This window comes from Epinephelus lanceolatus, chromosome 2 (genome assembly GCF_041903045.1).
Source record: "Epinephelus lanceolatus isolate andai-2023 chromosome 2, ASM4190304v1, whole genome shotgun sequence".
Classification (NCBI taxonomy): domain Eukaryota; kingdom Metazoa; phylum Chordata; class Actinopteri; order Perciformes; family Serranidae; genus Epinephelus; species Epinephelus lanceolatus.
In genome coordinates, this window is record NC_135735.1 from 34,352,688 (window position 1) to 34,375,193 (window position 22,506).

General features: G+C 43.1%; 1 protein-coding gene across 1 annotated transcript in view; it reads right to left on the reverse strand.

Annotated features, from left to right (window-relative positions):
• The window catches only part of atosa (atos homolog A), a 36,724-nt gene that overhangs the window by 6,143 nt on the left and 8,075 nt on the right, over positions 1-22,506 (reverse strand). Inside the window, exons 2-5 of the mRNA XM_033621645.2 lie at positions 8,087-8,271; positions 5,057-5,253; positions 4,072-4,197; positions 591-2,436 (exon numbers count right to left, since the gene is read on the reverse strand). Of these exons, the coding sequence (XP_033477536.2) occupies positions 591-2,436; positions 4,072-4,197; positions 5,057-5,253; positions 8,087-8,271 (2,354 nt within the window). The remainder of the gene's footprint in view (positions 1-590; positions 2,437-4,071; positions 4,198-5,056; positions 5,254-8,086; positions 8,272-22,506) is intronic.

Sequence of the window (22,506 nt, forward strand, 5' to 3'; positions counted from 1 at the left end):
AATAACTCACTAACTTAATTGAAACTTCTGTAGTCGGCCTTGTGATTCTTTTTTTTCCCGAAAAATAAAAATACGGTGAGGAATTACAATTCTCCAATTATTGAAAAGATTTTTTACAAAAGACTATCAACACATGCTTTCTATATGAAAACATTCTACTGTATATTGAATGACATCTGTTAAAAAAAAAAAAAACTTCTGTCTGGCTGAGCACACCAAAAGAGGCTGAAGACAGTGTACCCAAAGAGCACCTGAGCAGACAACATCCTTTTATATCTACTTTTGGGCAGAGTCAGGTGAGTTGTTTCCCGCTGTTCCCTGTCTTTGTGCTAAGCTAAGTGGCTGCTGGCTGTGGCTTCATATTCGCCATACAGACATAAAAGTGGTATCAATTTTCTCTTCCAACTGTCAGCAATAAAGCTAACAGGATTATTTGCCAAAATGTTGAAACAATCCCTTTTATAGTGATGCAGTTAAACCAAGCCTCAGGGATAGGGTGGGACGAAATAGAATGATTGCAGATTAGTTAATGGGCTATCACTCACTGATATATGGACAAACAATGCTTATGAAAATGGGGAGTCCCTTACCAGGACTGTAGAAGGGGGAGTCATGTCTGGACTGGAGGTGCTGGAGCATCCAGACACCGAGGGTGCCTGGTTCTCATCCTGCAGGGCAGAGGCCTGGGCTGGTGCACAGCACTGCGTCTGGGACTGAGGCTGAGGCTTGCTGTGGTTGTGGCTTATGTTACAGTTCATGGCTGGACTGGCAGCATTGCAAGTCCAACTGAAGATCTGGGCATTCCTTGGGCTGTTCTCAAGGACAGGGGAGGCAGGGGGGGTTTCATGGCTGCTGGGTGTCCTGACTCTGAGCTTTTCCTGTGGGGGAGTTCGTAAACACCGACCAGCCTGGGTGTGGGACTGGTCTTTCAATGAGGGTTCTTCAAGTGTAAAGTGAGCACCATTTTGGGCCCGGGGTGAATGGCATTCGGGCCCCGGATCAACTCGGGGCTTGTCTGTGCAAACGGGCGCAGGTGTGGCAGCGGTGCGACTGCTGCCTCTGTGAGGTTCATGGCTGGGTATGTGGCCGTTGGTGTAGCCGTTGGTGGCAGTGTGTGAGGCCTGTGGGATGTGTGTGGTGTGTGAGTACGTGCGGACCGTGTGTGTGACTGTCGTTGTGTGTGTATGGTGCAGATGGCTGCCGCTCCTGCTGTGCCTTGGGGACAGAGAGGGGACAGACAGTCTCTCCTGGATGAGTCTAGTTATGTCTTGTACTGCCTGGGCGATCAGGGAGCTGTCTCTCTCCCTCTCTTTCTCCTTCTCTTTCTCTCCATTTCTCTCCTCCTCTCCGTCTCTGGTCTCAGTCATTCTCAGCTTCCTGCAGGCTGCAGGTTTAGGGGAGGAGCTCTCCCGTTTGCTGAAAGATGTGTCGGTCACGGGTGTGTTGAAGGGGCCGGGCCACACACGTCCCACAGACTCATAGGGCGGTACCTCGGGCTCTTTGGTCTTACTGGCAGTTATGTCATCATGGTTACTGCCCCACATGGCTTTGGGAGGGTTGTCAGAAGCAAAAAGGCCAGGAGGGAGTGGCGGTGCTGTGGGGTCGCAGAAGTTGAGCCTCTGTGCAATGCGGGCGATAACTTCCTGTCTCTCCTGCAGCAGGGAGCCAATAAGGGGGTTTGTCTCGGTGGCAGGCCTTGGGGAGGGACAACGGGGTGGCTCAGCCAAGGAGAAATTTTTAAAAGCTCTCAGTGGCTCAGGGAGGGGCCCCTTTGACCTATCACTGCTGTTGGTGCCAGAGCCATAGTCCTCTACTTGTGTGGGGTCAGATGAGCCATTGAGAGCTGAGTACAACCACTTCCCTGCTTTACTTGGGGGAAGTGGAGAGGGGGAGTGGGAGCGGGAGGGCGTGGGGGAGTGAGGGGACCTTTGGAACAGTGGGGAGCCCTGACGCTGGGGGATGTTGACCTGCGGAAGCTCTCCGTTCTGATACATGTGGTCCTCACCGGGCTCCTGGCTCTTCTTGCTATAAGGAGGAGGAACAGCAGTGTGGGGAAGGCTGTTAATGGGGATGTTGTTGATGGGAAGGTTAGGAATGGGTAATCCATTGAGGAGAAGGCCGGACATGGAGTTGGAGGTTTTGCTGTAGATGTTAGAGTTGTGAAGGAGGTTGTCTTTACTGGGGTCCTGGTTCTTTTTGTGGGTGGGCAGGCCACCATGGCTGTTGAGGTTTGGGCTGAGGCTGGGGGTCTTGCTGTAACGTGGAGGCAGGCCAGTATGGATGCTGCAGGCCAGGGTGGGGTAGGTGGGCTGGCGGGGGAGTGACTGGACACGAACCTGCAGTGCAACACTCTGGGACACATTAGGGACGGGGAAAATGTGTTCTGAAGGCGGCTGGGAGAACTGCCATACCAGCTCCTCGTCAGCAGCACTGATTCTGTTTGACAGAGACAGTGAGAGAGGTTCAATTAACACGCCATAGTTAACTCTTACACCTTAAAGGTCGCATATTACACTCATTTTCAGGTTTATATTTGTATTTTGGGTTTCTATTTACATGCTTTAATGTTCAAAAACCACTTTATTTTTCTCATACTGTCTGCCTGAATATACCTTGATTCAGCTTACGTGTGAAATGCTCTGTTTAAGCACCTGTCTCTAAGCCTCTCTTCCTGAAAAAGCCCCTCACTAATCTGATTGGTCAATGTTTCTGGGTCTTCCCCATGTATGCTCTCTGTAATGGCATTGTAGCAGCACTTTCTATCTTTACTGACTGTTTCACTGGAATAGCATCGCTAGGTAACAGCTTGGGTCCATGTTTACTTCCTGTCAGCTGATGTCATTCACAGACACTGCAAAACATACAAAGGGATCTATTTAGAATGTTTATGTTGTCAAGTTTGAAACAGTCCATATGGTCTTAACTAAATCACGTCTGTTTACAGTAACTTTTTGAAAACCCTCCAATCATGTAAAATAAATTAAACGGTGCTGAGCAAACACTGCCTCAATTCTTTTTTCTTTGCCATCGAAAAAGGCTAGATTAAAAAAATCAGTATCATTTTAATTGTGCACTATATTTAGAATATTTTCACTGCGTTACCTTGCCATTAGACAGTCCTCTCTGACAGGAAACTGAGGCTGTTATATCAAAGCTACAAGATACCATTGACAAAGCCAGTAATTTTACTTTGCAGAACACTGGAGTTACTGGGCTACCACAGCAGGGATTAATTAGTGCACAAGGCAAAGCAGAGTGTACACTATATACAAATATAGTTTACACATACACATTTTTCTAGGTGGCTAAAATACGTATTGCAACACAGAATATAAAATAAGCACAACATAGACATCAGATAGGTCGGACCAAAGAGTTTAACTAAAATATACACTTGAATGTTACAACTAGGCCTAAGAAATCAAGAAGTTTGCTGATTTTAAACATCAACACAACTGAAATCAACAGCCAGTTGTCTATCTGGAAGTGACTGTTGTTGTTAGTGCGAAGTCAACAGTGATTTGGTCTATTGTCAGTTTCATTGCTTAGCAACAGCTTGGGGCCATGTTTACTTCCTGTCAGCTGTTGTCATTCACATACACTGCAAAACACTCCAACAGAAAAATACAAAAGCACCATTCAGAATGTTCATGTTTCAAGTTTGAAACAGTCTAGTATAGTTTTGACATCACAAATTCACAGAAGTCCTGACGGCTCACTTAAAAGCACAATTTCTGAATACGGACTGTGAGCGAGCATTTCTCTGTGGATTAAGCGCTTTGACACTTTCAGAGTATTTGTGTAGCACCTATATGTTCTTCATATTAAAAAAGACATCAAAATCCGACTTTTTACAATATGGGATCTTTAAAACTTCTAGGATTTGTCGAGAGCCTTCAGAAAATCAGTTTTTCTTCCTCTGTTTCAATTTCAACCACACAAGCTTCACACCTATATATAAATTTGAAAAGAACACAACCTTAGATAAAGTTTCCTGCAGCTTTGATAATCTGGTATCTAAAAGCCTTCAGCCCACCAGTGTCAAAGTCCTCAGTGAGTGTTATGTCTGACCTGTACAGGATGTTTCTCGGGACGATACCATGGGAGGCGCTGAGCCAGGCGCTGAGCTGGGAGAAGAAGACGTAGGAGCGCACAGCCAACAGCAGGGTCTTCTCCTCAATGAAACGATCGCCGCTTCTATTAAAAACACAGTTAAAAAGAGGTGGAAATGTGCCAGTGTGTCAGGTTAATGAGAAAACAGTTCAAGGATGTGTGTGTGTGTTTTTCCAAGCACAGTGTTCCCTGTTCCTACACGTTAGAAGGAAAGTGGGCCAATTTGTAAGGCCGATTAACCCTCTGAGCGCCAAGGCAATTACCTGTTTTTTTCATCTTTTAGTTTTATTATTACTTTATTCCATATTTTTAACATTTTATAGCTTCTTCAGCCTTCACCTTTGCCTGTCTTTGGATCTCTTGGAAGATAAAAACTCATGCGTCTCTCATTTATAATGCAATATTGTACATTATAAAAACACTAAAACCTAAAATTAATTCATTAGAAATGTCTTAAACACACATACAAGTAAGGATTTCACAGCTCTTGTGAAGGCATGTGTGCTTTTACACACACTTACAGAAGGTGTGTTATTGTAGAAAATCATCTGCCACCAGGACAGAGGCTCTAAAAGCAGCAATACTAACACATCGTTATATAGAATAGTAATCTATTTGAAAATTGTATGACACTTTTTATTGTCTTGGCATTTTATTTCAATGTATTTCACAGTTTCTGTTTGTTTTACCGCCTGTACTTCTTTTGTTGTACTTATTTATACAAATGAACTCCTGTCATGGAAAGCATGTGAAAGCATTAGTCATGCAAACAGTAAAGATAACCAAGGACAGCAATGGATTATGGGAGGAGGTAGCAACCTTGGAAATACAGCATACAGCATTTTTTCTGTAGACTTTACTAAACGTTGGTGAGCACAGTCTCCTTTGTGTCTGTGTAGCTCTCTTCTCTGGCATTGTCCACGTGCGTGTGTGTGCTCCTTACTGTCTTGGAACTGGTTGCAGGGTCCATCTCTCCAGCAGCAGAGCATCTTGTTTGATGACCGGGTCGCTGATGGGGTCACTCGGGGGGCACTCATCGCCATAGCAACAGTCTGGCAGGAGCATGACCTCGATCATGATGGGGATGCTGTTCCTCCAAAGCAGGATCACCTCCGAACGGGTTCGCCTTGCCTGCTGACACTGGATACGCACACACCGGCAGACAAAGGTGGAGGGTTAGTGTTTATTAGTGAATGTCACCGGGACCTTGAAATTTAGGGGCACAGCAGATGGGACCCGCAAAGAGCCTCACTTAGAGGGGAATTTCTCAGTGATGTTATTTAGGTCACTGCTCGGTTCACAATATTAAAAATCTTTTCAAAGTAGTGTTCAAATAGGTAGAACGAGTTGAAAAAAGTTAAATAATCCAATTTTTAATTTTGTGCAGGCTTGTTTGTCCACTGTTTCCATGGAAACAATGATAAAAGAGGCCATAAAGATATAATCTCTTCACATCCATGGAAACAATGATAAAAGAGGCCATAAAGATATAATCTCTTTACACAGATAAGGCAGTTGGTTTACAATCCTAACAACTACATAACTGCATAATTCACAAATGTTAAAACAAAATTAATATTTAGTTATTTGTGATGCAATTCAAATATATTGTCACATTTTATTTCAAACTAATTTGGTTGTGGATGTGTGGAATCAGTTCACTTATAAAGCACGTGCAGCAGAGCTGTTTTGCAGGCTGTGACGTAGGGTTGGGCGATATGTTAAAAATTTCCAACCGGCCACCGTCAGCCCATCAACCGGCGGTTGCCGATATATTCGGCAGTTGTGTGTGTGGCGGAGAAGAAAAAAAAGAGGGGGGGGTGTTGCATTCATGTGATGTCGGAAAGAATCGAAAAATGACTTTCAGAATGGGATAATTCACATGAACGCCACCTCATGTCAGAAAAACAACTCAGATCTCCCGACACCACATGAATGCAGCAAAAAATGCAGCGTGCTTTGCAAGCCCACTCATGTCCAACACGGCACGGAAATATCTGTGCATACCGGCAACAAGCATGCCATCAGAGCGGGTGTTTAGTACGGCTGGTAACATTGTTAACCATGTGCGCACTTTGCTGAAGCCAGATAAGGTTTACATGCTCGTTTTCCTCTCCAAAAACAACACTGTTTTTGAGTTAAAGACAGCGCAAAGGGACTTTATTATTTTATGTGATAGTGTGATTTTTGCACTTTATTTTTCCATTGTTCTTCGTTTAACCTATATTTATTATTATTTGTATTTATTTATTCAAGCAATAAGCCTATGAGAGGCTTTTAGAACAGCTATAACAGCTTAAGTTTTTTTTGCCACGTCCACAACGGCATTAGCTATTATAAAGACAGCGCAAAGGGAGTAGACATCATTATTTTATGTGATTGTGTGATTTTTGCACTTTATTTTTCCAATGTCCTTCGTTTATATTTACTTATTTGTTATCATAGGCTATTGTTACTGTGTAACTTTTGTGGACCGACCGTTTATTCTGTTTGAATAAATTTACCTGTGCCTTATCCTCTGACTGTGGTCTTTAATGTCAGAATTATTGAATTGAAATTTTACTGAAACATACAGCCTATAGGCTATACTCTTATTCATTAAAAAAATCACCTTGAGATCTTTGCTGAGTAATAAGCTGTAAAGACGGGCTGAAGACGACTGTCCGACACCATTTTAAAAGAGTCTGATGGCTGCAGAAGGACGCATTCGCTCACAGCCTCTACATCATCAAACAGGTGGGAGATAGGGATAACATACCTGTCCTACTATAACGATCGGGGTGCACAACTGCACGTTTTTTGATGTAGTTCTCAATTATGGTTTATGAATTAACGTTACGGCCAGGTTCCACCGGCTGCAAACAGCGTCACATCAAGCATCTTGTTTACCGTTTGCTGAGCCATGATAGTTAAAGCATTTTCCACCTAAGTTATTACATATATTTGAGTTATCTACAAGTTTACTGTATTGTTTGTCATCTACTCACTTTCAAATGTCCGCCACGGACATTAATACAATGTCACGGTAAACATGGGTAAATGCATGAAAATGAAAATCATCACATATCACCTCTGATAATGGTTTATTCATTTAAAAACACATGGTGCTCGTTTAGCACACTATTTCACGTAGTTTTTATCTGCTGGAGGGTCGCGTAAGGGAGCATAGCGCGACAAAAATAGAAGAGCATCCTAAAATAGAAAGTTGTCGCGCCGCTGCCGTTGCTGGTAGAGCCGCTGTAATTGATTAACGGGGGGCGAGCTGCTACGGGACTCTCGCCGCTGACGTCCCCGGTGGACCCCGGCCGTAACTTTCAGCTCCGCCATCACTGATGTGTTTTGTGAAAGACTCGTCGGAAATCAGTGTAAAGCTGCCAGTTCCAATACACACACACTCTGAATTGTGCTCTACATAGTAAATACATATACATACATACATACATAGTAATTATGGACTATATGTACTGAGTTGAATTCTGTGGAGACAGACCATTAATTTAGCAAAATAAAATGACAAAAATTGCCCAAAAAATCGCCAAAAATGAAAACAACCGTGATGGACTCAGCCGATGGACGATATATTCGTCCAATCGCCCAAGTCTACTGGGACGTACAGGTGTAGAGGCAGCTCTGCAAAGCAGTGTGTGTTCAGTCGCACGCCATACTTCCTGCCTTGCTTTTGACATTAACCTCGCTGTGACCCGCACTCTCTAACACAGTGGTAAACATTTTGGCTGCACTGGCTGCCTGCTGTGAACGCCATACACCACACTGTTTATATGGTCAATTTATTTTTTTAAATTATGAATTTCATATTTTAGTGTTGGATGTAGAGTTCCAGCTGTTTAGGTAACTTGAATAATGCAAATGAAGCGACAACAACCTCTGGTAAAATGAGAGGGGGGACTGCCTTCTGTTGACAGGTTAGGCAAAAACATGAGAGGCCGTGTACACACATGTATGCATGTGCTACCTGGGGCAGTTTGTCGCTGCATTCGTGCTTGTGAAGAGGCGGCATGGCCGACTGGGCTGGTGGACAGTGCAGCCCCTCGGTTCTGCCCTTCACGGAATATTCTGGTGTCCGCCCCTCTGTGATGAGCAAGGTCAGGAACACCAGGAACTCCTCCGCGTCATACTCGAAAAACTCCTCCGTTGCATCTGGACAGGGCAGAGAAACAGCTGGTAAGCGGCATATCTTTCCAAATCCCTTCACATCTGAACACAAAATAAGGAACCAACTGGAGGAAAGTAGCAGGTAAACTACTTATGTGCCTATCCTGTAACAGCTGCTGGGGGCAATAAAAATGACCTGTATTAACATGATACAGACACAAATGCTTGAATGGTTTTACCTACGGAGATGCAGCTATTTAACTTTGGCTGGAAAGACTTGTTTAGAGAAGGGGTGTGGGGGAAGGCAGCGGATGACACAACTTTTCCAGTTTGGCCACTTCAGAGCAATATATTTAGACCTCCCATGTCAGCTGAGCAGAGGGCTGAGGCCACACTGACTGCTCTCTTATACAGCGCACACACAAACACACACAAACACGTACAAGTATAGACAACACTGACAGTGATGTCATTCACACTCATTATTACAAAACCTTTTGCAGGCAACAACTCAACCTGAACATGAGAACTGTAAAGAACAGAGTGAGAAGTCATGCTGCAACACCAGCTACTCCAATTTTGCCAGGGTGTGGTTGGGTGGGGCTAGCAGGGTGACCAGGCCCTGGCAGGGCAGAGAGCTGAATCAACCTTCCACCATTCAGGAAACAGCCTGTTTCCCTCTGAATCAACAGCAAGACTCTTTTCAAATTACCTTTTATGTGGCAGCAGAAGACAACTAACAAGGAATACTCAGCTGGTTGTCACATTCAAATTATAGCTCATGCTGAGCCACTCTGCTGTGCACTATTATTCACAATCACCAATTTCATAGCAGTTTTTACAAGGGGCAAGATGGGGGCTGTTGTATATTAGGTCACCAGCCAAATAGTGGCTGCTGTGGCTCGTCGTTTTGTCTCCTGCAACAACAAAATTAACAAAATCCTGCCTTGTTTGTGCTGTAATTGAAGCTTAGATCTAAAGTAGGAGTATTTTTAGCAGGAGGTTGAAGAGCCCGTCTTAGCGCTCTATCTTCTGTGCTCCTCCAGAGAAAACTCCCAGATTCCCGCAGGAGGTCAGCTGATACACAGCAGCTCTGAGAATCACAGCTTTCTTTCTTTACAGCACACAAGTAAAACACACTGACGTGCAAAACCTGCCTGCCCTACAATTTCAAGCTCTCCTCCTGTCTTTGTCAAACAAATATTAGGTCACAATTACGTGGCTACTTCTTAATCATTATAAGCCAGGTCCTCCTAAGGCTAGAAGTACAATTACAAATACACACACCCTGTCCTCCTCCCACCAGAGCCAGGCTGGCTAGAACAGAGTCCCTCTCAGCTGGCTCTGCAGAAGTGTGAGCTACGAGCTGCTGCTGCTGTGTGTATGTGTGTGTGTGTGTGTGTACATATCGCAGTCAGCCAGCCAGTCACGCACATTCCTCTCAGGGAACTCCTCCTACATGCCTTTGAGCTGCTGCTGCTGCACGTGGAGAGAAGCGCAGTCCAACACAAAACATGAGGTGGAGGGAGGCTGAGGGGAGAGGAGGGGAGGAAAGGGGAGGGGAGGGGAGGGAGGGGGTCTGTTAGCCAGCTGTAGGCTGAATAAGCGCAGGGTGAAAGAGATGGAGGCTATATTCAGGGACAATCTCCTTTTCTTTATGGGCTAGAATCGGAAAGGCTTGAACAAAGGCAGCAAGAAACCAATGTTGAGAGAGGAAAAGGGAGCGAGAGACGGACCAGAGGGAATTATATATGACAAAGGTCAAAGGATTCAAGGTCACAGAGTCCATCTCTTTTACATGATGGTTGGCTTCAATGTACTACATATGCAGCAGTGAGCTGCCGTTAAGGTATATCCCCGTCTGTGCTGGGGAAGGCTCTAGTTCCTGGTCCTATCAGGGGATTTGGGCTAAAGGTGACACTCCATGAAGGAGGCGACGGGGATCAGAAGAGAAAGGAAGCACGGATGGATGAAGGGAGGGAGGAAAAAGACTGATTAAGGGAGCAGCAAAAACAGCCTCTGAGAAATGGTGCTACGTATACCCCCCCTTGAACACACACACACACACACACAGAGCCCCATTATATGTGCATGGTGGGTGTCGGATTGCTGCTTTCTAGGAAAGGCAAACCCAGGAACACATCCATACATACAACCCTTAGGCACATTTAACAAAAACACACATGAAGCCACAGCGATAAACAAACACACCATCGCCAAACATGTGAATCAACTGAAAACACACACACACACACACACACACACGTGCAATGCGGGACAAAAGACTAGTGATGGAGGCTTTGGTTTAGGGGCCCAGCCCATAGATGAGAGCTGTCATTCTTTAGGGCGTCGTGTCTGAATAGAACATTCCTATGAAACCTACACACGCACCAACACACACACACACACACACACACACACACACACAAAGAAAGAAACACGGCTTAAATGGAAGCTGGGAGGTGATCGGGATGCAGGGCAACACATAAAAGGCAGAGAAGTAAGAAACCTTTCTGTAGCAAAAGAGAGAGCTGTGTTCAACTTACAGAACCACATTTACAGAGCCGACTTGAGACAACCAAAGCAAACAATTTGATTGTTTTAGCTTGATGCGGGATGCCGAGATCTTGAGACTCAAATCACCTCCCTCTGTCGTGTTTTAAATCCTGTCTTTGGCACAAACAGTTAATATCATTTGGGGAATTTATGTAACAATCTGAGTTGTTTACCAATCATTAAGCCTCATAAGCGGGGCTCAATGTTCAATCCTGGCGTTTGCCTCCCCTCCTTCTCCTCTCTTTTCCTCTGAAGCGTGACCAATTCATTCCTGCCTCTCATCAATCTATATTTGTACAGTTTGAATTAATGTGTGTCTGTAAGATTTTCTCTCTTTCTCCAATTTGTTTTTGAGCCCTCTCCGTCTGCACTGTGTGTACATAATGTAATTTAGTCTCTGCTTCTTCCAAACCTGTGTGTAAACTCTGCTGGTCCCCCATGCATTCAGTTAGAGAAGTACCATAGCAACTACTAGCACTGCTTGAGAAATGCAAACGGGAAAACGTTTCAATCGGGAAAACATAATCAGGTTTAGGTCGGCTGTTAAAATAAGAGGCTTTGCTGATACATCCTGCACTTTAGGGACCCAGACCCAAGTACATAACGCACAATGGAACACTGATCTGTCTCTTTTCCATGTGCGTGTGACCTCTCCTCCGTCTCCCGATAATGTGTGATATGAATTATGTAACAGGTCGGATTTAGATTCGGGCGTCTTATTATTAGACCTGTGACCGCCTGCCACCAAGTGCAGCTGGAGTCCCGCCCACACACACACACAAACACCTCTCAGCTGTCTCTGTGTCCGCAGGCCAACAGATCAGTATAGTGTCATGTGGGATGGAAAAAGGCCCAGAGGACAACAGCGGAGAGGTCAGCCTCAGTTGCAAACAGTGTTCAGAGTAAAAACACTGTGGCACACACTGACACACACTTCAGAGTGATTCATGGTTACCTAAGACCTGTCAGAGAGGCACGTCAAACGTGTCAGTGCATGGTTGAAATAGTTATAACAGTGTTTATTATTCTGAAGCGTGCGATTTGAAAACGTTGCTGGATTTGTTTTTTTACATTCTGTGCGCAGTGGCGTGTCTGTTTTAACAGAGAGACAGATGGAAAGATGGACAGAAGGAGAAGAGAGGGACACAAAGCGGGAGACAGACACACTCACATTCACATAAGCCGACCCATTAATCTGTGCACTGCAGCCACACAATCACTGCATGGTTGGCTCTCTTTCTGCTCTCCGCACACACACTTCAACATTCACACACATAAACTCACAGCTAATTTGAATGCTGTGTAAGTACCCATATGGCAAAAACCACTCCCATCCGCCTCTGTTCAGCCGGCGCGGTTTGGTCTGTATGTCATTTGTTTGTGACCATGTTTCATTTAAATGAAGCGGCGAGCACAGCTAGAGTCATGGCAGTTTTTCCTGATTAGTGATGCGTCTGTGTTGGGCGGACTGGAGACAAAAGCCAGTGGCAGATGAGAAAAAAAAAGAAAAAAAAAGAGACACAGATCAAAGTCTCAGCGGAAACACAACACTGATAAGCTCACCTATGACTGGGCTACTGGTTATCAAAGAGTGTTACACACAGACAATATGAGATAATATACTGCAGGGCAGCAGCCAGGGAGAGATGAGACACACATCAGAAGGAGTGAGACGAAGGTCCTCACAGATATTGAAAAAGACAGATGAGTAGTCTAAAAGGCCAGATAGGAAACACACATAGTTAGCTCAAAAGGCAGACAGGAAGTCATAATAACGATGTTTCGAGTTAACTTTCTGTCGAGTGAATTTCATGCAAATGTAGGAACCTTGCAGAAAAATAAGGTGGCATTTGCATCAGCTGAGGTGATATAAAAATCTTCCTGAATGTCAAAACACATCCACAAGAAAAGTGTGCTAAAAAGCAGTGAGTTGTTTCTGGTCTTAATTGCGACAGCTCTTAAAGATGAATACATTAAACTCTAACTTGGCAATACCAAGAGCATAACTGACCTGTCTGGCAGACTGTGGGGGACAAATATATTACAGAGTGCCTCAAGCGACCTTTGAACTGTTGTACTACAAAAATGAACAAATCGTGACTTGACTGTGGGTGTTTTCTTATCAAACATTTTCATTAAAAAAAGCCCTGCTCACGAGGAATCAGACTAACGAGACAGACAGGACAACATTAACACAGACAGAGAGACAGGAGGACAAATAAGGGAGAGAGATCGCAACCACAGGGTGTTAAAATCCACTTACCTGCTGTATGAAATACCCAAGTCTTTTATTCAAATTTATTTAAATGTGTGACAAAAATAAACAATTTAAAGAATGGCTTGAGTGGTACACTTGTAGCCGCTTTGTTCCAGTTCAAATGGTGAAACCGGCTGTGAAGGTAAATAAATAAGTGTCCACAGCTACTGTCCCCTGAGCAGGACACTAAAGCTCTTAACTGCTCCAGTGGGGCTGAGTCAATTTTTTCGAGATGAATAAATAATAAAGCCAAGAGAACAAAGGTCTGCTCAGTTCCTTAATGAAAAGTCACGCAGCAAGGACACCAGAGGATTTTTAAGATTTGAGACTTAAAATGCTATTTTGGTCTCCGCGTTTAAAATCGTTTGAGGTCTTAAGTTGATATGATTTAAGACATTCTGATTTTTTTGGGACCTGCACACTCTAGATAACCAGCATGCCTGGAGGCTGTGTGTTCAAGGCATTTCCAGGCAGCTTCAGTGCAGCAGTGGCAGCAGTCTGCGAGCTCGCTGAGGTGTGTCGGATTAACACACAATGATATCTAGCTCCTTCTGAATGGAACTAAACAGTGAAGGTCCAACCTTCCTGACTTCAAGTTCCTCGCTGTGATCAGGTACAGCACTGGATGTCGTCGATGGGAAACAGCAAAGCAAAAGCCTTTTTCTGCACATTGCAAAAACCGCAATGTTGTAGTAACCTCACCTTGAATCATGCATGGATGTGGATATGTAAATGGGCCTAAATAAATGTATGACACACATACACAACAGGACTACCTGATATTGGAGCTGCAATTTTAACTCAAAGCTCTATGCAAAATCCTTCAAGCATTATGCCATATTTGCATGAGCAGGAATCTCAGCTGCAGCAAACAAAGCACTTCTAATTTCTCCCTAAGCTGCTCAACAAAATGACAAGACAGTGTCACTCCTCTTGAACTGTGCATAGGTAGAGGGAGCAGGATTGGCAACACATCTAAATTTAACAGCTGTTCTAGTTATTATTCTGTTGTGAGGCACTTTGTGTGTTGTTCATATTGTTTTGCCATAATTTTAAGCACCACAGGGGTAACGATCAAATAAAAGAGTAACCACAAAATACAATACGATGAAGCTGATGCACTGTAATAACAGCGTGCCATCATACTAGTCAAATTAATCTGGGCTCAGTAAGATTACAGAGGCACTGTTTTTATTTACTAAGAATAGTGACAAAATCACACTCCAAATTCTGGGAGAGAAATTTAAGATTCACATCTAGAATTGTGCAGCCCTAACACACATATATCTGCATACACACAGCTGCACTTCTATAGTGCATACACAGAGGCAGAAGGGGAGATTACACTGACAGTTTTTCCATGCTAAATCTCTTTACTGCAGCCCCCGGTGAGATAAATATAGACACAACTTGGTAGCTCTATTTTTCTGTTTTTCTCTCTCTCTTTCTGATTTCAAAGAGTAAGTTCCTACAATCAATTATTTGATGACTTTGTGATGGTGTCTGCCAGCACCACCCATGTTAAAAAAAGGGCTAATGCTGTAAATGCCTGAAGTCATACACTATGGAATGATAAAAATAATTGCAAGACTGCAAGAAAAGTTCCAACAGCCACGAGTTACTTGCTTAACTGCTGACACATATGCCATAGTATGCTCCTTTGATTTCTACGCACTATAGCTAGTAGGCTAAGCTAACCCTTTAATGAATCAGTGCCACCCTCTTCCCAAAGCGCAGCACAAATAGCTCATGGATTATTTGAAAAATTACAAAGGAGTTCCCCTAAAAATCCACCTGCCTGGGCGTTTGATGTCCACTAGCTATCCCAAGTCCATGAAAGCACATAGCCGGTTTCAAAGTATTAAAATGCACTGGTAGCAAAGCAGGTGGCAGATTTGAAGTGTCAGCAGCTCTGGCCACTGCTTTTCACCACCATGGGAATTGTTTGCAATGCCGTCTTTTCTGTTTCACGGCCAGTTCTGCAGTCTGACTATATTTGGAGACCAGCTGGTCTGCAAGACCAACTAAACTGCATCTCCCTTTCTCTATACATCTTCAGGATTGCTTGCTTATATTTTTCTTAGAGAATGTGTTCCTAACCAGCTTTCTTTTTCTACAAGCACTTCACAACAAGAGTGTGGTTACAAACATGCTTCCTGTCCTGAAATATGCAAAATAATAAAACCTACAGGCCTGCAGAGAAGTGAGCATCTCACCCTCAAAATGTACAGTATGCACCCATGCATTCTATGCACGTGTGAATGTGTGTATGTAATACCCGTAGCACAACATGGTAACATACCTTGCAGCCAACTCTGTAACATTCTGTTTTCATTGACATAACTTCATCTGTTATTCAGGATATGTGGTGCTTACGTAACAATGCTTCAAAGAAATTCTGTCCAGCATTTTGCGAGTAAGCGTAACATTTTGTTCTTGAGTCATAGCACCCTGAACTGAAATCGACTCCTGTGGTGAATACAGATTCCCACAATACACGAGTTTATTGAGAGCAACCAGAGTGTTTGTGCTTTTTGGAGTTCATGCTCATCCAGACTGACATGACGTTTACAACTTAAGTGCAAATTTGGATAGCTCTGAGGTAAGGTGACCACCACCACCGCTATTGTCTAGTCATGTTCCTCATAATGGTACTGAAAGGCAATAAAAAATACATCACCAATTTTGATAGCAGACCAAGGAGAAGTCTTGCAGTGTCTATTTTTGTAGTCAGGTGTCTAGCAATGACTGCAAGCATAGTGTGTCTTCAACTTCCCATGTCGAAAGCATGTGAACAGGCAAGTGACACCCATAGGTTTGGACAACTGAATTAATGTTAATTAGGTACAACTGATGTATTTTGAGCAGGCAGAAGGTCACCAGCGAGAAATAAGAAACATACCATTGTATGATCTCAATGCCTGTGATATATTCAGTAGTTATAGATATTCTATAGTATTTACAAATAGTAAAGATTACAACAATATTTAGCACGCATACTAACCACACTGGTAAATCCAAACTAACATTCACTCTAACAATGCACATATGGGGGCGTTAAATGTAACAATATTGCTAAATTTCCTGTGAAAGCACAAAGTGCAGTAGGATTTAACACACAATTAACTGAGCAGCCCTGAACAACATCACTTGTCCTTTTTAAGTCCGGATATAAAAGGAGGTATTGCAGTAAGGGAAAGAGGATACACAGCCTCAGTCATTTCTCTACTGGCCGACTGACCCGGGACTACAGGAGAACAGTGATCTACGATCACAACTGTTGACCAGGGAAAAGGGGGGTTTGTTACCGAGGCAACAGAGACATTGTGATAAACATTCCCGTCACGGTGATTGAAGAGTGTCTGTGCGCGGGAATGAGCTGCACCAATATGCATCTTTGCATGTGACAGTGAGCTGGAGCTTGACAAGAAAGTGTTTCGATACAATTAATTCTCCTGTTGTGCGTGTGTGTGTAATGTGCACTGTGTATATAGAGCACACGATTGTTTTGTGTTGGAGCACACCACTGCAAGTGTATACCATGTCCTTACATTGGACACCAAGACTGCCTGTTGTGTCTGTTAGCTGTTAATGTGATCATACACGCTTTGTGTGTGTGCTGAGCTCCGTCTGTGTAGATGTGTATGTTATAGTAAGTGAGTGTATACGTCACTCTTGTGTCTTTTGTTCTTCCTCTCTGTGGCAAAGCAGCAAAGGATTGATACCAATTTACAATTGTAATGATGGGGCCAGCTGTGTAGCATTTTGTAACATGAATCACACATCACTGGCAGCTCACCTTTCCTGTTTTTGTCTGCCTTGTGTTACAACATTAAAAAACACTGTAACTGGTGGCGAGGTCTGCCAAGATACTGCCATGTTTTTGCCAGAAGTCTTTATAAAGAATGCTAAGGATCACTGGTATGCAAGAGCTGATCCAGAATCAGCTTGATGTGCTCATATCAAACAAATTTTGTTTAAAATGGCTGATTAAAGGTTATGTGACCCTGCTATTTTAAATTCTACTTTTATATGGGAACCAAAATCTTTGAAACTGGTCCAGTATTGAGTGAGAGAGATGCAGCCAACAAATGTGAAATGGGCCCCAATATAACCACTTGTATATCCACTAAAAGTGCTTGTTTTTGCCACTGACAGGCTCAGATTATTATTTTTAGTGTCTGACAACATTATAGAGAGGATCCCTATAGAGACAGAGCTTTTTGTTACAGACTAAGATCCTTTTTGTTCAACTAGAAACAACCCCAAAAATGCTACCACCAAAGCCATCAGACTAAATTCAAATAAACAGTAATTTTCTCATTGTTAAACACACTTCATTCAAAGTCAACAGAAACAAAATAAAGTTCTATTTCTATTTCTTTTCACTAGTCTAACAATCACAAACCCTGGTTTGGTTGAAATAAACACTTAAATCACCCAGTTCGATGTGAAAAAATGCCGGCTCTATACATGCTAAAACTACTGTGTATTTAAATGGAGTCTGGTGGGTTTGGTGGTAGCCATTTCTGGGCTGTTTCTGGTTAAAAAAAGGATCTTACTCTTTAACAAAAAGGTCCATCTCTGTAGAAATCCTTTCCATAATGTTGTCAGACACTTAGGATAATGATCCGAGTCTGTCAGAGGTAAAAACAAGCACTTTGAGTGGACATACATTAAGGGTGCGAACATGCTGCGAGTGTTTACATTGCAGCCTGTTTTACAGCTGTGGGATGCGGCCCTCTCGCTCAGTACTGGACCACTTTCACAAATTGTTGTTCCAATTAGTCACTTAGACACAAAAACATGAGGAAACAGGGTCAAGGTGACAAATACAGAAGTTGCCTTTAAGCTAGATATCAGGACATCTCAGCAGTAAACTTTGGCCTTTGTCTGAACTACTACTTAGCAGCAGGAAGTTTTGCTGTGATCAAAGTTTCCAATTTCATGTGTTAGTCTAATAGTCTTACCTTTCTCAAAACTTTTCCAGTTTCTTCTAACTTAATTAACTAAAACGTTTCTTCAAATCTTCGGACTGTGGATACATGGTGTGTGTGTGTGTGTGTGTGTGTGTGTGTGTCCCTCTCCCACCCTGCAACACAAAGGGGCAGATTCACGGCACACGTAGCAACAGGCCCTGATTGGCTGAGAGGCGTTCGTACAGTTCCATCTGAGGAGAACCCTTCCTCTGTTTCGTGAACTCAGCTGCTATTATTCTCCCACTGCCAACAAACAAACACGCACTCGACCCAGACTGACACACCACCTTGCCCTCTCTCTCACACCCATCATTGTCAGCCATAAAGAAAGCTGTTGTTTAGAACCAGAGCAACTTGCATACTAGTCGAGTCACGTGGTAAATAGGCTCTGAGCCTCTGGAAAAAACTGTTCATTATGAGGCGCTAAGCACTTCAGAGACAAACTCATCTCAGCTGATGAGTCCTGATATAAGAGAGCACCTATATGCTATGTCTGTCAATTACACCTTGATTGACTTGGTTGTTCTCGTCTCCCCTTTCCATACACCTTTCTGGCGGGTAAAACTGCCATAGATAAATTCCTGTGTTTTTGTACATGGTAGTCAAACATATATTTTAATATAGTTGTATATCTAGTTAAAACACATACTTACTGCAGTAAACAAGTTCACTTACACAAACCCCTTTAAATCACTTGTGTTATTCAGCTTTCTTACAGTATTAGGTCAGTACTATATGATGAAAGCACCAGTAACAATGGTGGCCTATTATGGTTAGGTAACCATGGTTGAAGGAGTGCCAGGAGCCTGCAGGATTTCATTGCAGCTACGCACTATGCCAGCTGATCTGAGTGAGACACACACACCCTTAACCAGGCTGGATAAAGGTTGGTAATATCAGCTGCTAAAGCATTTGAATCAAGAAAACCTGAATACCCTCCGACCACAAAGGTGCAACTTAAAACCTGCTGAGACATTCTAGGTTTGTAATGAGATACAGTATGCTCTCTCTGTCTTGAACAACCATAGCAACTGAAGTCCTTGAGTAAGGTACTTAAAGCCCCTATTATTCAGATGAGTTACTTGGTGGCTAAAGGAGGGAGACTGGTTGCACTGGGCAGCTTCCAGGTTTGAATGCATTAGGCTGAGAAAATGTCAAGCAGAGTGAGGCTGAAAATTATATGTGCTGTAAACTTTCAAGAGATTAAAAAAAAGACCCATGAATACTCAATGAGGTAGGCATACTTATGGCTAAAGGGGACTTAAGTGGCTACCATGTGTGACATTTACTTTTTCATAACTGTTCATCACAACTCTCTCTCTCCTAATCACACCTCTCATCTTTTCTGAAATGCCAGAAAAATGATCCTCAGACGCAGTGACCTAAGGTTTGTTGTGTCCTCCATAGTTGCCTTTATGACCTTACTTGCACATGCTGTAGCTAGGGCCCCCTAAGCCCCTGTTATCTGGGTAGTAGTGGTCCTTTGCAGACTCATTGTCTGATTAAAACCTGTTACGTAACGTGGAGTGGAGTGAGTACAGTAATACTGATCAAGGTGGGCTAAGTGGGAATTACTAAGCCCCAGAAGAGTGGACAATCACGCAGTCCTGCCTAGTAAAGCCTTCACAACAGTTTTTCTTTACACTTAAACACCCTAACACTTTTTCATTTGAGAGAAATGCCACAAAGCAGTAAATGCACATCACAATATCAGGTGCATTGGCAAGAAGATGAAAACAGGCCCCCAGGAATCCAGCTCAGTCTTGCTTCCAATTTCCCCCAGTGGCCATTTGCAGTATTGCATCATTAAAAAAAAATTGCCTGTGGCCCAAAAAGCATTTTCCCCATAGAACACTACTGTAAAAGAGACATCTGTAAAACTGTTTCCTGTATACATTGAACAACAAACAGCAACCTCCATTAGGTTTTATATATGTAAAACTTTCCTTGAGCCAAGAAAAGCTATTTAAAAATCTGTGATATCATCACAATGTAAAGTCTGTGAGCCGAGTGGGAACTCAGTCGGGGTCAGTGGGAGAAACACTACTGCGCATATTCAGTGGGCCACATACTGCTGAAGTAAACCTGGAGGGTAGAAACTTTTTTGGCATATTTGCTATGCAAGCAGTTCTGCTGGACTGAATAGACGCCATCTTAGGTTCCAGTATGTAGTAATGATTATACATGGGTGAAAACAATATCAAGATTTCTTCAGAAGAACGAAAATGTTTTTTCATTCTCTTTGGCGGCACCTCTGGCAAACAGCAGTAACTGCAGGTGTGTCTTTGGTTCTCACTTAGCCTGGTAAAACCATTCTGATGACATGACCTCAACATTTTCTTTCGCTCTCGGTATCAGTTTGGCCCTGACACACTTCAGAAATTAAAATCCAATTGGGGCCAATCAGGGTTCCACACTGTAGTTGACAATGTAAGCAGCCAAACAGGGACTCTGTTGTAACTGGTGCCGTAAAAACCACGCCGCAACTTGCAGAACAGTAACACAGCTCCCGCTCACTAGTAGAGTAAACAAAGCAATAAGTGAAGTTATTGCAGAAATAGAGTCAATAACATCAATTAAACAAGAATGAGTATGTACTCGCAGAGCGGAAAAGACGCTTTGGCACTGGCTTTGGCAAAATCTTGATTTATCAACTGGCTCTGTTGGTGGTACAGTAATCGGCTGAAGGAGTCTGACTGTCAAGGTGAGTTCTACCACCCACTTAAAGTGTTTGGGGCAACAGTGGGGTCAGACTGATAGAAAGAGCGAAACAGAATAATGAGCTCACGTCGTCAGGATAGTCTTACGAGGCTAGATCTCACTTCCCAGAGATCAAAACTGTGTTGCCTGTGTGACATCATTATTCAGTTCTTTGTTTCTTCGGGTGTAGTAGTATTAGTAGTAACCATTTACTTGCAACGCTGGCAAAGACTGGGAAAAAAAAAACATTACACCAATTTATAAACAAGTTATTTGAATATACAGTAGAGTCTGTTGCGCTAGCTCTGCCTAACCTCTCTGGTGGACAAACCACTGATAGGTGATGAAACGGCATGACTAACTGCCAACACCTTGCAATTTTCCCGGGAATTTCGCCATAGTTTGTAATACTGCAAATGCAAGGAATTTCACCAGTTGGCCATAGGGTCTGTCACCATTGTCTTACCTTATGTGGCAGTAGATATTGATTTAACAGACCTTTATTTAAATAAAATTCTTTGATATTATTAATTTAAAGATATCAATGTCATTCTCCACAGTAATGCTCTGGAAACGTGCTACTCATTTTTCACTCTGTAGGCCACTTAATTTAAGCATGTGCAGATGGGGTCTCCTTCACCAATGCCTATCTCCTAGAATGGCAACATCTGACACTAAATCTTTACTATAGCAGTTTCAATTTCAGCAAGTTGACTGCTGGTATCTACATGACACTAGGGCAGTAGGACACACCAGCGTCTCCCTGTAACCAAAGCCAACATGAATGCACAGGCATTTGACCTCTCCTGTGCTGCTGATGCCAATTTCTGGAAAGGAGAGTCTGAATTGAGCAACCCGAGCGGTGTAGCTCCAAGGCCCACACGAAAACTGTGTCAGTTGTGTCACAGGCAGATCGAGGTGGTTGGTGACTGGAATTAACCGCTCGGGACAGAGAAGATAAAGGCCAAAGTCTTGACGTGGCAAGGAAAAAAAGCCCTCACCTTTCTCACTGTAAAGCCGTATTTAATGATTAATCTGCCACAGAACGCCATCAAACAGCTTTTGTTCTCCTCTCCTTTTGGGTGCCTCTCGTCGTTCATTAGTACATTATACCTCATGTACTTATCATTTTAGAGCCTTCTTTTGTCAGGACTTGTTGAACTCAAAGTTGCGACTCCTTAGCCCAACATTTATTAATAGCACGTTTCCACATAAAACAAACAAAAACCTAACCACTGAGACTCATCTGAAGAACATTAACCCAGTCAAACAGGAGCGACTGACTGTCAGCTGGTTTGCTGCGAGGATGAAGCAATACTGGAGGTGATGGAGGACTCGCCTCACTCGATATTGAGGCCGGTTGTTGGCCTGAAAGTGATGAGATGAGACAATGGAGAAAAGGAAAGGGGATAGGTGTGATGAGTCTCAAATTAACTTAACCTCACACTCTTGTTAATAAACAATGTGCTTAACGCCTCCACAATGAGCCCCTGAGGTACTCTCAGTGAAGAGACTGGGAGTTCGTGTACGTGTAACCATGATTCTATTACCTAAAAGGAATAGTTCACATTAGAGTTAGATCAGTCATCGCTCCGCCAAGAGCAACTGGTTGATATCAGATTTTTCTTAATTAATCAGAAACACTGAAAACCCCCACTGTGAATACACTAATTTAAAAGTCATAGACACCACGTCTTGGATTCTTCATCCAAACTTTCTCTTATTTTCTTGTTCTATCTTCATGCTGTCTGCAGACATTGAACTCTTAATAATTCATTATGATCTTTT